Genomic DNA, 18,062 nt, shown 5'->3' with positions numbered 1-18,062 from the left:
TTTAAATATTTACCGAATCGTTATAGTTATCGTCCTTGGTGTGAACGGGCCTTACATAAAGCATCCTGGGAACTAAATCCACTGCCCAATTTTCAGAGTTATCAAGACCATTTTAGTTACTAGATAAAGACAAAGTTACTCCATTTTTTTTATTATTATTATTGTCGCCAGAACTAATGTTTGCAACTTGTTTGAATGTTTAACTTGCAACCATGCATTTATTTAAGTTGTGGTAAAAAGTCCCCTGAATTTCTTTTTTAAAGTGTGACAGAAAAGCTTTGCACAGGTAAGCGCCACTCTAAAAATCTAGTTTGGTAAATATAGCAGTTTACGTGTTAGTACTTGCTTGAATGAACAAAAACTAGACAAGAAAACGGGGGTCTAGGAGTTATCAGAGTACATGGGGAAGATGCTTGGGACGTGCTATTTAGGGTACAGTCCCTTTTTTACAAAAAAATCCTGTGACACTTGGGTTAACTTTTTCCATCGCTGCCATGTCAGTAGCTGTGAAAGCTTGGGAATTTTTTTTGGAGTGCCACAAAAGCTTTGCAGTGTTTGACGTCAAAGTGCTTGTTGTTCCAGTGAGCAGCATGTGGAAACTCAATACATGTGGGCCACTGGGGGCTTTTCTTAGGACCCGGAGCTCCAGAGGAGGAAGTGATCAAGCTTCTTCATGGCAAAAACCAGTCTGATTACTTTCCCTTCATGGAAAAGGGCAAATTTCCTGGTAGCAGGATCGTTTATCGTGCACTCAAGATGAGGGCCATGTTGAATATCTGATCACAGAATTCATTCAAGGGGAATAAAACAATGAGTTTGTTGACAGAGAAGAAGACAATTCCTGAGAATGAGGACTGACAGTGACAAACCTGAATATTTACAGAACATGCATATGTGCATATGTATTCAAGTAGTTGTAACCTGACATACAGAGTAAGTTTAGGAAATTGTTCTAGTAAATCTGTCTCTTTGGAAGGCAATCTGTTGATCACATCTAATCTTCGCCCACACCCAGCAAAACAGAACGTCAAACATTCTGCACAACTCAAAACACAGAATAAATTATGTCTTACGTATTCAGACTGTGCTACACTGCTGAACAAACATCCATAATAAAAGTTTCTTATGTTCTATCACTGACAATTTTATCTATTAAAAGGGTCCTATTATGCCCTTTTACTAAGTCTTGATTTTGTTTTAGGGTGTACTACAATATGTTTTCATGCTTGATTGTTCAAAAAATGCATTATTTTTCACATATTTTACATTATTACAGCTCCTCTCTCCGCAGTCTGGTTGAACGTGTTGTTTTCGATCAAGCCCCTCCTTCCGAAATACAAAATGTGCTGTGATTGGTTAGCTGTGATCTCATTGCCCAGTGTGCTGTGATTGGTTAGCTGGCCCAGTGTGCTGTGATTGGTTATGGTTAGCTGGCCCAGTGTGTTGTGATTGGTTAGCTGGCCCAGTGTGCTGTGATTGGTTAGCTGGCCCAGTGTGTTGTGATTGGTTAGCTGGCCCAGTGTGCTGTGATTGGTTAGCTTAGCTGGCCCAGTGTGCTGTGATTGGTTAGCTGGCCCAGTGTGCTGTGATTGGTTAGCTGGCCCAGTGTGCTGTGATTGGTTAGCTGGCCCAGTGTGCTGTGATTGGTTAGCTGGCCCAGTGTGTTGTGATTGGTTAGCTGGCCCAGTGTGCTGTGATTGGTTAGCTGGCCCAGTGTGCTGTGATTGGTTAGCTGGCCCAGTGCGTTGTGATTGGCAGCGCTTAGCTCGTGTTCGGGAAATGTCCCGCCCCTCCATAACTGCAAGCTCTACTCAGATGTAAACAATGGCATTAATTTCAAACCATTTTGAGCCCAATTCAAACCCTGACAATGTCAACAAACAAGAGGATTGTGCAGAATGGATTTCAAGCACGGACTTTGCAAGCACAGATTTCACAGGACGTTTCAGAGTGGTATGTTGTTTTTTTTGTAATTTTCTTAGATACAATGTTATCCACCATTTAATCATATTTGTTGGAAAACTATGGTAATACAATCAGTAATCGATCACAAAATCAAGCAAGAGCTTACAAAAGCTACAGTAGACACTACATCAATACTGTTATGTTAGCAAGCTAGCGGAAGCAAAGCTTTGCCCTCCGTTTACATCATAGCCATAATAGCAACAACATAAAACGTATAATTTGAACTGTTCATATAAAACACAACTACAAATGATAAGACGTACTTACAGGTTGTGATCCATAAGCAACAGATTATCCCGACAAAATGGGAATGGCCACGTCTTTCAGGAGAAGCTTTTGTGCGTTGTACTCTACCTGTCTGCTTTTTTCCGTAAAATGTGCAGCGCACAAACATGGCAACAGTTTGGATGACATTTACTATATTGAAATGTAAAGCTGCGCTTCTTCTGTATTCCATATATCCATTTCAAAAGTACAACTACTGTACGTGAGTTATTGATTGAAAGAGACTGGATAGGATTCACAGTTACACTTTTACTAGAGGTCTGACAAAAAAATTACAGTATTATTGTGCTATAGAAAAGAAAAAGAAATAGGGGCACAAAGGTGAACACAGGAAAGACCCCTTGCATGCAGCACTGTATATAATCTTCAGGAACAGTGTTTAAAATTGAATTAAATTTGTTTGTTTTTTGCGTATTCCATGGGCGGAGATTATTTAAATGAGGAACATTATGACTCCATAAGATCCGGAAAAGTGTGTTGTAGTCAAAACGTAGTTTGTTGGAGTTCTTGAAAAGTGGATTATGTAAAATAGAAATATCTCCCTTTGGAGTAGACTTTGAGCTTTGTAACCATGCAGAATTTTTTTATGCTCAAACAGCATAAACAGCATTTTTTTTTTTTTTTTACAAATATCTATTGTGGGTTCAATGCATTCCTTCATTTATTTATCCTTTTTTTCAGTATTATACTGCATATTAATATTTAGTGCTGAGTAGTAACTGATGTTATCTGGATTGCATAATTAGACACAAATTAAATACTTGTAATTAGATTATATTACTTTTTAAAATATCCATTGTCAGAATACAGTGACTTTTTTATTGATTACATGATTACTTAACATTCACAAAATGGCAGTAATTCATTGATTCTCCCTAATTCTTCTTCTTTTTATCTTTTAAATTATCCTTTCTCAAAAGTTTTATGGAACTACACACACAGACTGGCCACTAGTCAGGCGACTACAATTACATTGAAAATTGAGAGGCTGCACAGTATAAACAAATAAAACATTAATTTTTTTTAGTTAGAGTATTATTTTGGATTGTTTTCATTTTAAAACTAGTTATTTCTTATAATTTAACTTTTTAATGATTGTATTAATTATTAACTTTTTATAAATGTATGAACCCCCTGCAGTTCCTTCTCAAGCCCTAGTTAGGGAAACCCTGACATAATGCAATGTTTAATGTTGTTGAAAACAAAAAACAAACAAAAAAAACTAAAAATTATCTTTGTAATTTTATCAGTATGGTACAAGATTATTCAATTCAAAACAATGTAGTAACCAAGTTAGGTCAAAAGTAATCTAAAAGTAGTCAGATTATATTATCTAAAATGTGGAATGTAATAGATTACTAACTACAATGTTTATCATGTAATTTGTATTCAGTAATGGACTACAATGTGTAAGTAATCTGCCCAGCAATGTTAATACCCTACTCATATTTATTCATTTCATTGTGCATGTTTTATAGCTATTTTTTTATTTTTAATGTAGGATTAAATGCCATTTAATCGTAATTAAAAAGAAAAAGGCTGGGTGTATAATGCATGGATGACTGTAAATAACATTTATTGTTTTATTATTCTCTAAAATCTACAATGAATATTCTGTCTATGTTAATTCGGTCAGAGACCTGTTAACTATCCTGAGTTGTTGGTGTAAATTAGGCTACTGTTAAATGAGTCATGACCAACCTGTTTTCAGTTAGTATTCTCAGATGGGAGTTTCCGGTAGTTGTTGACAAGATTTAAAGATTTCAGTGGCCTATTACCGTCTCTTTTTACCATCTGAAAATCAGTTTTGGCTGACCCCTTGTGGCTTTATACAGTATTGTACAGTACCTGAATAGCAAAACAGCTTTAGTAATGCGTGACAATGTGCCATGCTGAAATGTGTCAGAAAAACCAAAGAACTGAAGACTATTTTGATTCAGTAAAATACAAAGATTATGTTTTTTGACACTTTAAAAACAAAACAAGCTTTTGTAGTGGGGCGAGGGGTACTGAGAATAAGGTGAACTATATTCCTCACGGCTGCGAGTCTGTTAAGAGGAGACGGTCAATGTCCTCTTTATAATGAATCATTTTAATGTATCAAAATCTATTAAATCAGAAGAAGGATTAAGTATTTTCACTAATGGCATCAGACTTTTTGTCCACCAGCAGGAGGCGCTCTATCATATCATATGAATATCGTTCTCAGGATCAGACCAAGGATCAGACAGTCCGTTTGCCCTCTTTTTATCCCTCATGTGAATCTACTATTGCTTGGCTCAGGTCATGAATATTAATTACGCAACGTGACGCAGGCCCACCTGATTCGCTGACAGACCGGCGTAGAACGCTGCGAACCAACGAATCCTACTACGTTGAAAGGATTGGCTCATGAATATCAATTTGTTACGTGACTGGACGCTCCAGGAAGGTTGCCAAGCTACGTCGTCGTGACCTTATTAATATTCATGAGTAGTAAAGCCTCTTCCATAGTAGGATTGGTAATTACGCGACCCTCCCACACTCTCGTTCTCCGTGCATCGGCTGCCTGTCCTCAGCATCCCCTCTGTGGTGATGGCGTGTGTGGATGCTGCTGATGCGGCGGTGCCCGGGGCCTAACACACCGGTTACCGGGAAACCCGCGAGACGAAGACGTGCGGGGCTGGGCAGTATGAGCCTTTCCTTTAACGACCGGTCACCGGATCACTACTGTATCTCGTGTCAGTTTGTTTGCTTGCGTGAAACCGAGGAATGAAGTGCTGCAACCATGATGCAAGGTAAAAATCCACATTGGGCCCTTAAATTCATCGCTGTCTGTTGATATTACGTTATTTATTAGCGTGCTAATATTCTCTAGCCGACTGTACTGGTTATGACATCCAAATGCAGCACATGCTTGTTTTGGTGTCTGTCTCCTTGAAGGAGGTGAAGGATTATGTGTCTCACGTTGTATGGCCAGTGTGTGTGTGTGTGCGCACCGTGACACACACAAACATCATGATGGCACAATTAAATTTAGGCTAGGTTATATTTTGAAGGCGGTTTACACATGTGGTCCAGTGTAAGGAATATGTAACTCCCATGTAAATCTGCCATCAGGATGTTTGTGTGTCTTTGCTCTGTGGTCTACAGTCCCACCCTCATGATCTTATAGGTCATGATTTATTTCCTCTAATTTAAAGGGATAGTTCATCCAAAAAATTCCCAATTTTTTCACTTTTTTTGTTGTTCCAAACCTGTACGATTTAGTTTCTTTTGGGAAACACAAATGGGAATTTTGAAGAATGGACTGGTCATTCTTTTCCATGCGATTACAATGAATGGGGACTGAAGCTTTCAAACCTCAGAAAATACACAAAAGCACCATAAAAGTGCAATATACACTACCGTTCAAACATTTGGGGTCGGTAATTTTTTTGGAAAGAAATTATACTTTTATTAATCAAGGATGCATTTAATTGATCAAAAGTGACAGTAAAAACCCCTTATATTGTTCTATATGAAATGCTGTTCTTCTGAACTTTCTACTCATCAAAGAATTTAAAAAAAGTATCACAGTTTCCATGAAAAATATTAAGCAACTGGTTGCAACATTGATAATAATAAGAAATGTTTCTTGAGCATCACATTATCACCAGAATGATTTCTGAAGGATGGAGTAATGATGCTTTGCCATCACAGAAATAAATTATATTTAAAAATATATTCAAACAGAAAACAGGTATTTTAATTTGTCATAATATTAGGGATGCACGATATATCGGCCACCATAAATAAATACATTTTTAATGTTATCGTTATCGGCCCGATAATAAAATTTGGCCGATATAATAAAGCAGATAAATAATGGATTATTTCCTTCAGCTTAGACACTTCAGATACATTTTTGAATTGCTTTGAAATATAATTGTAATCACTTCAAAAAGGAAAATACAGTTACAGTGTAACATGCAAGTCTGTCATATGGGCTACACAAAATTATAATGAGAACATCATTATAATTGTGTGCTTGGGACATGGATTTAATGGTGAAACTTTTTGTTTTAGTAATCAGGCTCTCAAAAATTATATAAATTTTTTTTATTGGTCGTTATAACGGTTATCGGCTTTCAAATATAAAGAATTATCGGTTATCATATATATTGGTGCATTCCTTTTTTTTTTTTGGGTGATTTTTGCCTTTATTGTGATAGGATAGTATAGAGTGGACAGGAAGCAAGGTGGGAGAGAGACGGGGGACGGGATCGGGAAAGGTCCACGAGCCGGGATTTGAACTCGGGTCACCCGAAGCACAACGGCGCCATATGTCAGCACGCTGCCCATGAGGCTATCGGTGCCGACATATTGGTGCATTCCTAAATAATATTTCAGAATATTACTCTTTTACTGTATTTTTGATCAAATAAATGCAGCCTTTAGAGCATAAGAAACAAAAACAAAGCCAAAATTTACTGATTCCGAGTAGGATCTTTTTAATGAATTAACCTATTGAATCTGAATCGGTTGGTGTGAGATGAACAAGTTGTGAGCCGACCCATTCACCGGTGATCACTGGCAGGTGCTTGCTGGTTAGAAATAACTAATGATTTGTTTACAAATTGAACAGATCCAGTTCTCACCTTATTGACAATGATTTGCTCACAGTGGTTCTCAAGTTAACATCTCACTGGATTATCAGTAAATAACAGCTTGAATTTCAATTTGTTTCTCACATCAAACTATTGAATGGTTCAGAAGACTTCAAATTCAGTGTATGTGTTGTATATGGACCACTATTATGATCAGTTTGTATCATTTTTGAAGCCTGAAAGCTAGTCCGCATTAATTATCATTGCAATCTAGGCTATTATTTGAAAAGAGCATCCAGTACTTTTCTCAAAGCTTCTCCTTTTGTGTTCTTCAGAAGAACGAAAGTCATATGGGTGTTAAACAACATAAGGGTGCTTAAATGTGAACTATTCCTGTCTTCATTTAATGGCATTGTAGGATTCAAATGTTTAACCTAGTGAACAAGCTGCAAGCAGTTTCATCTCCTTGTATTTGTTTTGGGATAACTCGACTTAATTGCCTCACTTTTAGCCAAGCGGAGGAGGAAATGTCAGCTTTTCCCTAGAGGTCTTCTAGACTAGAGGCATGATGGGTGAACGCACAACTGAGGCTTTTGCACTGAGACCCTCAAGCGGTCCCGTATGCCGTCGTGCCAAGATCTCCAGGCTATAAATGCTGTTGCTTTGTCTGTTAATATGGACCGTGATGCCAGTCCTTGGGGATGCTTGGTTCTACATACAAGTTAATTGGCAGATTGAGAAAATATTGAAAAATAAGCTTTAGATCTTGCATATTTGTTGTTGCTGACACCCTTCCACCATTAAATGACTGCATGGCCTCATTGCAGATTTGGTCATCCAGGTCAAACATGCACTGTGAATCCCGGTACAGAGTTTCATGGGTCATTTGCCTTGATGCAATAATAATAATTAAAAGTTTCATCATTTAATTCAGTCCACTCAGAATGAGGTCTTGGGAAAAAATGTTTTTGCATTTTTTAGTTGCAGATGTTGAAATATTTATGAAAAATTTCTCTCCCCTGGTGACTGAATTCAGTGTTTGTTTTTCAGATGTCAGTGAATTTAGCTCTACATTTAACTTAGCACTGCATGTTGCTTTGTGTTTGGGTAGTTGATAACAAGCAGTGGCAGCAGTTTGACAATGTACTTCATCAAAACATTTGCAACTGCATTTAGCAAATTCTTGTATAATTATCATACATTATTTATTTATTTATGTCAAATTTATTAAGAGAATACAGGGAATATTTCTACTTTAGTACTCATGGATTTAGCAAATGCTCCAAAAACCCAGCTAGCAGGAAACATTCTCTTGGCTAACATTCTGGGAAGGTTCTGTCAAAGTTATGAACAAATGTTCTTACAGTAATGTTAATAGAATGTTCGTTCAAAGTTGTCTGGTCTTTCTCAAAACTTTAGCACAAAAGAGAATGTTCAGAGAACATTCAAAAGTAACGTTCCCATAATGTTTGTAAAATGATAAAATGAACGTTTCCTTAACATTCGCATAACCTAGAACAAAAATGTTTTTAAGACATTTAAAAAACTGGACATTCAGAGAACATTCAGAAATAGCGTTTCCACAACTTAAAGGTTCACTGTGTAACTTTTTTTGTTCAACATTTACAAAATGTACATTTAATAAGAAAGTAGGCTACATCATGAATCTATCTTCCAAACCATGGTTTTGTCTTATTCTTAATCACTATGGTACGCCTACAATTATGCCTGGGCCATATGGCCATAAATATTATCCAAAAAAAAATTCCATATCATACGATATCAATATTTATCACAATATTAATTTACCAATAATGGGGAAGGAAATGCTTTCCACATATTTGTTAGACCTTTAGAATAAAATGAAAACATGTAAACCTGTTTGTTCAAAATTAAACTGTTTTCCATTTTTTGGAGGGGTGGTAAAGTTTAAATTTATATAAACTTTAAAAATTTAATCAAGCTTTTAAAATGTAATCAAGTGAAAATATAGCAATTCATCACAACAAAACATTCAAACATCTTAGAATATATTTTTGTTTGCTGGGAAGTATCTTGGAGTCCTATATGTAATAACGCACAACATTCAAAAGATTAAATTGCAGGACTATCTACAAAAATGTAAAATGATGTACATATACAGGTACATTACCATCCAAAAGTTTGAGGTCGGTAAGTTATATTATAAATATTAGGCAGCACAACCGTTTTCAACATTTATAATAAAAAATAATAATCTTGAGCACCAAGTCAACATATTAGAATGATTTCTAAAGGATCTTGTTACACGGAAATGTTTCACCATATTCTTGTTTAACTGCAGAAATAAAGGCAGCCTTGGTGAGCAAAAAAAGACTTCTTTAAAAAAAAAGAAAATTCTTCCCGACCCCAGACTTTTGAACAGTAGTATATAGATTTCATCAAGACTGACTGATGTTATTTTTCTTGTAACATGTTAGGAACTGTGTATTATTTGGTTCCTGACTATAAACGTGATTTTTAACAGGACTGAAAAAGCGTACCCGAAAGGCCTTCGGGATACGGAAGAAGGAAAAGGACAGTGACTCTACTACGTGAGTAAGAACAGTCAGTGATTTGACCGTGGACATCAGCTCTGCACAGATCTCTACAGGATATTCTGATTTGCTCACTGGTGTATACGTGTGTAGAGCTGGCCACCTTGGCACAGCCTAGTTTATTGTGATTAGAGTGAATTGCTTTCTATAATGATTATGCATTGCTAAGACTTGGCTCAGTGTAATTTTGTCAAATGTTTATTAGTAGCACAGCCAGTCTTTTACCATTGGCATAAAGTCTGCTGCACTTTGCAGCTTATTTTGGTGAAGAATTGCTCATTTAGACATAAAAAGATCATTTTACTAACATGCACAATAGACCAACCAAATGTTTGTTGTGTTTTCATGCAACGCAGTGGTTCTTTTTGCCTTTTTGACTCCAGGGCTTGCATTATCCACAACAATTTTTGAAGGCCCCATAACTTTTCCAGTTTGACATGATTTACTGGATAAGGATTAAGGATATATATATTTTTTAATGTATATATTTTTAATAATAATAGTACGGTGGCCGAGAGAGCTCAGCATGACGTAAATGAAGGAAACACATTAAACAAAAAAACACCAGCAATTTAAGAAAAAATCTTTATGACATCACATGAGCTGCAAATAGTTACAATGCAACTAAATACAGAAATGCACTGCAAATATTCACAACGCAACCAAATACAGAAACGTGCTGCAAATACTCACAAACCAACCAAATAGAGAGAAACCCGTTGCAAATACTCACAACGCAACCAAATACAGAAACGTGCTGCAAATACTCACAACGCAACCAAATAGAGAAACCCGTTGGAAATACTCACAACGCAACGAAGTAGAGAAACCCATTGCAAATACTCACAATGCAACCAAATACAGAAACGTACTGCAAATACTCACAATGCAACCAAATAGAGAAGCCCGTTGCAAATACTCACAATGCAACTAAATAGAGAAACCCGTTGCAAATACTCACAATGCAACTAAATAGAGAAACCCGTTGCAAATACTCACAATGCAACCAAATAGAGAAACCCGTTGGAAATACTCACAATGCAACCAAATAGAGAAACCCATTGCACATACTCACAATGCAATTAAATATAGAAGCCCGTTGCAAATACTCACAATGCAACTAAATATAAGCCCATTGCAAATACTCACAATGCAACTAAATAGAGAAACCCGTTGCAAATACTCACAATGCAACCAAATAGAGAAACCCGTTGGAAATACTCACAATGCAACCAAATAGAGAAACCCATTGCACATACTCACAATGCAACCAAATAGAGAAACCCGTTGCAAATACTCACAATGCAACTAAATATAAGCCCATTGCAAATACTCACAATGCAACTAAATAGAGAAACCCATTGCAAAAACTCACAATACAACTAAATAGAGAAGCCCGTTGCAAATACTCACAATGCAACTAAATAGAGAAACCCGTTGGAAATACTCACAATGCAACCAAATAGAGAAACCCGTTGCAAATACTCACAATGCAATTAAATATAGAAGCCCGTTGCAAATACTCACAATGCAACTAAATATAGAAGCCCGTTGCAAATACTCACAATGCAACTAAATATAGAAACCCATTGCAAATACTCACAATGCAACTAAATAGAGAAGCCCGTTGCAAATACTCACAATGCAACCAAATAGAGAAACCCGTTGGAAATACTCACAACGCAACCAAGTAGAGAAACCCATTGCAAAAACTCACAATGCAACCAAATAGAGAAACCCGTTGGAAATACTCACAATGCAACCAAATAGAGAAACGTGCTGCAAATACTCACAATGTAACCAAATAGAGAAACCCATTGCAAAAACTCACAATGCAACCAAATAGAGAAACCCGTTGGAAATACTCACAATGCAACCAAATAGAGAAACGTGCTGCAAATACTCACAATGTAACCAAGTAGAGAAACCCATTGCAAATACTCACAATGCAACCAAATAGAGAAACCCGTTGCAAATACTCACAACGCAACCAAGTAGAGAAACCCATTGCAAATACTCACAATGTAACCAAATAGAGAAACCCGTTGCAAATACTCACAACGCACTCACAACGCAACCAAATAGAGAAACCCTTTGCAAATACTCACAATGCAACCAAATACAGAAACGCTCTGCAAATACTCACAACGCAACCAAATACAAAAACGTGCTGCAAATACTCACAACACACATATGATCACGTTAAAATAAACAACTCGCTTTTCAGGTCATCGACAACACCACTGACGAGTAGACATTGAACAAAAGCCCTGCCAGGTTCATCACTTGTTGGGTTCCCCTTAAACATTTCCGTTGTGGTCTGTGCAATTTGCAGCACGTTTCTGTATTTGGCTGCGTTGTGAGTATTTGCAGCACTTTTGTTGTCAAACTGATGAAGATGTTTTTTCTATTTTTTTTTTTCTCTCGGCCACCATATAATAGCCGTGGAGTTATATGATTTTATTCATTTACATGACTTATCCAGTGCTAGAAATCACATATTTTTTCAAGACAGTGTGAATCCGTTTTTTAGTTTTTAGTTGTAGATGTTTAATACTTTTGGTTGTTTTACTGCTTGTTATTGTCTTATTTTAAATTATTTTAAGCCATCTTGAGGCCCCCTAGTGGGCCCCGGCTCCCTGGCAGGTCAATGTAAAATGGATGGTACATTAATAATAGACCTGTACTTATCATACTTATATACTTATCATTCTGTCATATAGCTGAACTCTGATACTCTAAACAATTGCTTTCATCTCTTTCAGTGGATCACCAGACAAAGAAAAATCTGTGAGTACAAAACAATCCATGAAAGTGAATAAACGGTCTACAAACTTAGTTTAGGTAGCATTGTGAATTATTATTTCATTGTGATCATTCTTACAATGTCTCATCCTATTCCCTATTATGTTTTATTCCCAGAAAAAAGCCAATGGTGCACCCAATGGTTTTTACGGTGAGATCGACTGGGATCGATATGTAAGTAAATCTCTCTGAATGCTGATTTTTCATACGGTCTTTGTAGTTCCTGTGAATGTAATGCCTCATGTGTTTGTCTGTACCATAACAGAACTCTCCTGATGTGGATGATGAAGGGTACAGCGTTAAACCTGGAGAACAAGGGGGAAATATCCTTTTTAGTCTTTTTAGTTGCATATTGATCTGTGCTCATTTCCCATCTTTTCTGACCTTTAATTTGTATAAAAATAAAGAGAAAAAACGATGGAATTCCATAACAAGATTCACCAGGTTCAAAAGTCAAGATGGGCTGCTCCTCCAGTGAATCAGAGGGAGAGGGAGAGGAGGAGCATGGGAAGAAATTTAAGATCAAGATCAAGCCATTGGCAGCAAACAGTGGAACCTGCACAGTATCTACTATGGATGAGCTGAAGGCCTCAGTGGGGACGCTGGCCATATCTCCATCCCCTCTGGTTCGTCTTTAAGTTTTACTTTACACTGCTGATGTCCCATAATAATATTCACATTCAAATTTTGAGATGATTTCCTCTGTTCTTCTGTTTCCTCACACAGAGAAAGAGTCCGGTAAGCAAGTGTTTTTACACTTCTGTCTGGTTTTACCTTAGTTTAGTATACCTTAGCTCTCAGGATCATAATGGCAAATGGTGAATCCATCATAAGTGCTATACTGGAAAAATTTTAGTTCAATCCAATTGAATTTAACCATAATCAACAATGCTTGAAATGAATCTGAAATGCATAAATAAACTTGACTTAAGTTTTAAGACTTTGCAGTTTAGTTGTTGTTTTTTATTGGTGTCTGTCGATATTGGGTATTTGTTTGTGCATACTCATAATCACTACTTTTTTATTTTTTTCATTATTTTTGCTCTCATCTAATACTTAAAGTTAATCTTTGAAAACACTAATAATTAAATAACACCTGTAAGCTTAAGCAAAACTCAAAACAAACATCCATTTTTCATACATTCTTGTACACTACCGTTCAAAAGTTTAGGGTCTGAAAGATAATTTTTTTATGTAATGCTCATAGGACTATAGCTCATGTAAGACACATAGGCTGTGTCTATTTGATCAAAAATACAGTAAAAATGGTAATACTATGAAAAATCATTACAATTTAAAATAACTGTTTTCTATTGTAATACATAAATGTAATTTATTCCTGTGATGCAAAGCTGAATTTTCAGCATCATTACTCCAGTCTTCAGTGTCACATGATCCTTCAGAAATCATTCTATTATGTTTATTTGATGGTGAATAATCATTTATTACTATTATCAGTGTTGAAAACAGTTTTGCTATTTAATAGATTTGTGGAAACCATGATATATATGTTATCTTTGAGTGATACATTTTTAAATAGAAACCTTTTGTAATATTATAAATGCCTTTACTGTCACTTTTGATTAATTTAATGCATCCTTGCTGAATAAAAGTATTCATTTCTTTATAAAAAACATTCTGACCCCAAACTTTTGAACGGCACTATATTACATTGTATTATTATTTCATACATTGTTTGTTGTGATGACTTGTACACTTGTACATTTAAAATTATTTATTTTAGTTTTTAGTGTTTTTTTAAGTTTGTTAGACAAAATAGTATTGAAATTGAATATTGACTGATTATTGGCCATAACATGCAACTATTTTTATTTTAACAGCATCATTCAGAATTTGAATATTGCTGCATCCCTAGAACTGTGTTTAAGTAAACAATGAGTGATATTTTTCAATCATAAATTCTTTTTTAATTGAAATGGTTTAAGTTATTTGAATTACTGGCTTTATGTAAATTTTACATTTATGAATTTTGCAGATGCATTTATCCAAAGCAACTGACAATACATTGCATTCAAGTTATATAAACCCATAAACATGTTGTAGCTAGTAACATTTTGTACTCTTTGAGTCACAGAAATGCATTTATAATGCATTAATGCTTTCATGTATAATGAAGAAGTGTGCTTCCACCTGGAAAGATCCATCACGCATGTTTTCCTCTTCTAAATATTGTTTTTGTTAATAGTACTGATCTGTTACTCACTCTCTGACCAGGTCTGTTCTTTCTCCTTTTTTGCTGATCTCAGAGACGAAGTCCAGTAAGTATGGTTATTGTAAATGAGATAGATAAATATTACCAAAATGTACTGATATGATGCTGATGTTGCTATTGCATGCGCAATACAAGCTGTGTTACACTGAACATTTCATCGTGATGATGCTTCATGGTGTGTTACTACTGTACTGGGTATTGTACTGTACTGCATGTTGGGCGTGAATGTCAGATGGAGTTCACTCTGTTGTCCATTACCTGAAGATGTTTTCCGCTCATCAGTTGTGTCAGAGAAGCTTCATTAGTTTTCAATGATTAATGGTACTGATGGAAAACAATGTCCAGGTGCCAAATAATACCCGTTATCTCACATGATGACACTGTATATTCAGTGCAGCGGTAGAAATGTGTCAAAGGGTAGAGATTTAACTATAAGTATTTGCTTAAAAATAATATGTGGTCGCAGGTATGCATATATTTCCACTTTTGACTGTGGCCCATCTACCTTTACTGGTTTTTTAAAAGTATAAAAAAAATAAAAAGAAATTAATACTTTTTTTAAGCATTGATGCTTAAAAGTAATCAACAGTGACAGTTAAGACATTTATTATGTTACAAAATGCTGTTCTTTTGAGCTATCTATTGATCAGAGAATCCTGAAAACAAATATTTCACAGTTTCCACAAACATGAACTGTTTTCAACATTTATAATAATAAGAAATGTTTCTTGAGCATCAATTCATTATATTAGAATGATTTCTGAAAGATCATGTGACACTGAAGACTGGCGTAATGATGCTGAAAATTCAGCTTTGATCACAGGAATAAATTACATTTTGATGTAAACTAATAGAAAACTATGGAAGCTTGCTCGCAATTCTGACTTTATAACTCGCAATTCTGACATAACTCGCAGTTGCATATTATAAAGTTAGAATTGGGAGTTTATATCTCGCAATTCTAACTTTATAATGCAAATACGACTATATATCACGCAATTCTGACTTTCTAACTCACAATTCTGACTTTAGAACTGGCAGTTGCAAGTTTATATAAAAAAGTATTTTGCAAGATGTTAACTAGGTTCACAAGAGACTTCTTTCAAAAACATTTTCTTTCTATCCCTTCATGTTAGTTCATATAAATGTTGTATATAGTGTTTGTTGTCCTTGAAATGTCTTTGTTATCTTCTTCTGTGACCTTTGTTACAGTGCCAGATGAAACGAAACCTGTCAAGTGAGTGTTCATTTGGAAATATCGACATGACTTGTATTGTCGTATCACTCCAGTTTGTCGATCATGGCTGTCACTTTTAAATAGTTGTCTTCTTTGCATATTCCAGGTGAGGAGATTGCCAGACCAAGACGATCTACTCCAACACCCACGACAACCCCAGGGCCTGGTTCAGACCCGCCCAGGTTAGTGTGCCGTCATCACCAATCCTTATGGAACTTTGTGGTTCTGCTCACTATTAAATAATTCATTTTCAGTTGAGTAACCTTTCTAAATTTCACTGCCTGCATACTCTTGGTATATTTTGGACTTGTTGTTTTTCTTCTGTCTCACATAAAAAGAGAGCACACAGCAGCGTTTTTCGGCCCACCGTTTGAGACCAATTTTGAAGCACACAACTCAGAAGGTAACGCTTTCCATTATGGAAAGTTACATTCATACTTATAAATAACCTTACATTGCTGGGTTATTTTATGTGGCAAAATATTATATGTGGTTTACAAGATTACCCTGTTAACTGTCAGTGTCTCGGTAGCAGGACTCTGGGCACACTTTTTTTATTGCCTTTTTTTCCCCACCACAAATTTTAGTAATAATCATAAATTAGGCATAATTTGAAAGCTTAAAGTTGCCCCATTATGCTATTTTAAATGTTCCTAATTTTGATTTCAAAGGTCTCCTACAATAGATTTAGCATCAAAGGTAAAAAATAATTTAAAAAAAATTCATATTATACATTTGCAGCATTACCTCATTCCTCAAAGAGCCTAAAAGCCGTTTGCTCAAAGATTCAGACTCTTTCAGTGATAATACAATGCTGTGATTGGTCAGATGGTCCAGTCTGTTGTGATTGGTCGACTGCTTGTGCCAGAAACGAAACTCCCATTACCGTTTTTGAATTTCAGCTCCAGACGCTTCCTCAGCACTTGTACACAAATTGTTACGAGCAGTAATGATGGCATCGGTTTTTCTGTATCAATTCCAGCGCGAGTCCTTTTGATGTGCATGCAAAGTGTATTCGCTGCGCCGAAAACAGCGTCTTCTCGACGATTGACAACACAAACCAAACTCTACCAGACCTCAGCTACAACTACAGTGTTTGAGGGCCGGTTGTTTGTGGGCAGCCAGTGAAGACCATAGGTTGGCATTATGCAAATTTGTTACATGTTACATAGGTTTGTAACAGGAAGTAAGACTGGAATTGCAGACGACTCGTTTCAGCAGTTCATAATCGATCCTTTCTTTTAGGAGAAAAAATCACTTTATTTGTCTTCCGCTTTGATCTTTAAAACTTTGCAGACCTTATTACACACTAAATAAAAGGTAATATAGGAAATAGCATACCAGGGGCACTTTAAACACTCAAAAGTCATCCTATGATTTTAGCGGGCTCAATTTTTGTGATATCAACTTCAAATTTGGAACACAACTTGGTTAGACATATGGCATTGATTTTCTAGCCATTATAGAGTCCAAATTATTTTGTAAAATATATATTTTGTATAAAAAAATGTTCAGTTCGGTACATTTACTTTACAATAAACTCTTTACATTTCTATAACTTTTAAAGGTCCCATTGCATGGATTATTTTATTATTTTAGAATGTTTCCTGGGGTGCTCTTATAATGTTAGTATTTTTTTTAGATCAAAAGTTGTTATAATTTAGAAATAAAAGGCATATTTCCTAGCCTGATTTTAGCCTCTGATTTGAATGCTCTGTTTGAAGGGGCATGTCTCTGTGAGACTTCAGTGTAAACGCCCACTGCTGTGATTGGCTGACATGCTTGCATATGAAATATCTAGCATTACATGTGGAACTCTCTCGAATACTTTAACTATTACAGCTATTATACGTTTTTACTATTTAACTATTACAGATATCAGGATTAACGAATCGTGAGAAGTTTTTTAAGTATTTAGATCTGTTCCCATCACATAAAATGTTGCAGTGATGAGCATTGAGCAGATGACAGCCTGTTGATCGCGTGAATGAAGATCTTATCATTGCAACGCAGTTTCTGCACTCTCACTAATGATTTCACCAATGCAAACATGAGGTAAGTACAGTAAGAGCTTCGATGTGGCGTAACAGCGTCATTGATTTCTTAATGAGTTTTGGCAAGTGTCCAGATAAACTCGCGCTGTGTGATTGACAGCTTGGGCGATTGGAAAGGGAGCGTTCTTTGATCGCTATCTGTATATATTAATCACAGTTTAAGTAAGATTATTTTCATCATACTAAAAGAAACGACGTGAAGTTGATCGTTTAGTCACTGGCTTGATTTACTGATGCATAAACAGTATTGAACGATTTTGAGAGAAAGATTATCTGTCTGAACTTGAACAATTACACATCAGAAATTCACATAACCCACTGGTTCTTCAGAGGCTCGGA

The 18,062-nt window shown here is 35.9% G+C and overlaps 1 protein-coding gene across 1 annotated transcript in view; it reads left to right on the top strand.

The window, feature by feature from the left end:
* The first annotated feature begins 4,793 nt into the window (after positions 1 to 4,793).
* Positions 4,794 to 18,062, top strand: part of sgip1b (SH3GL interacting endocytic adaptor 1b) — a 34,063-nt gene continuing 20,794 nt past the window's right edge. Inside the window, 11 exon segments of the mRNA XM_084412725.1 lie at positions 4,794 to 5,027; positions 9,325 to 9,391; positions 12,160 to 12,184; positions 12,317 to 12,373; positions 12,465 to 12,522; positions 12,641 to 12,825; positions 12,926 to 12,937; positions 14,467 to 14,478; positions 15,645 to 15,669; positions 15,776 to 15,851; positions 16,008 to 16,072. Coding sequence (XP_084268851.1) covers positions 5,018 to 5,027; positions 9,325 to 9,391; positions 12,160 to 12,184; positions 12,317 to 12,373; positions 12,465 to 12,522; positions 12,641 to 12,825; positions 12,926 to 12,937; positions 14,467 to 14,478; positions 15,645 to 15,669; positions 15,776 to 15,851; positions 16,008 to 16,072 — 592 coding nt within the window. The 5' untranslated portion in view covers positions 4,794 to 5,017.

The sequence above is a fragment of the Rutilus rutilus genome (genome assembly GCF_951802725.1).
Source record: "Rutilus rutilus genome assembly, chromosome: 6".
NCBI classification, from domain to species: Eukaryota; Metazoa; Chordata; class Actinopteri; order Cypriniformes; family Leuciscidae; genus Rutilus; species Rutilus rutilus.
The sequence above is the reverse complement of the archived record's forward strand: the minus strand, read 5'-3'. Positions and strand labels throughout refer to the sequence as shown.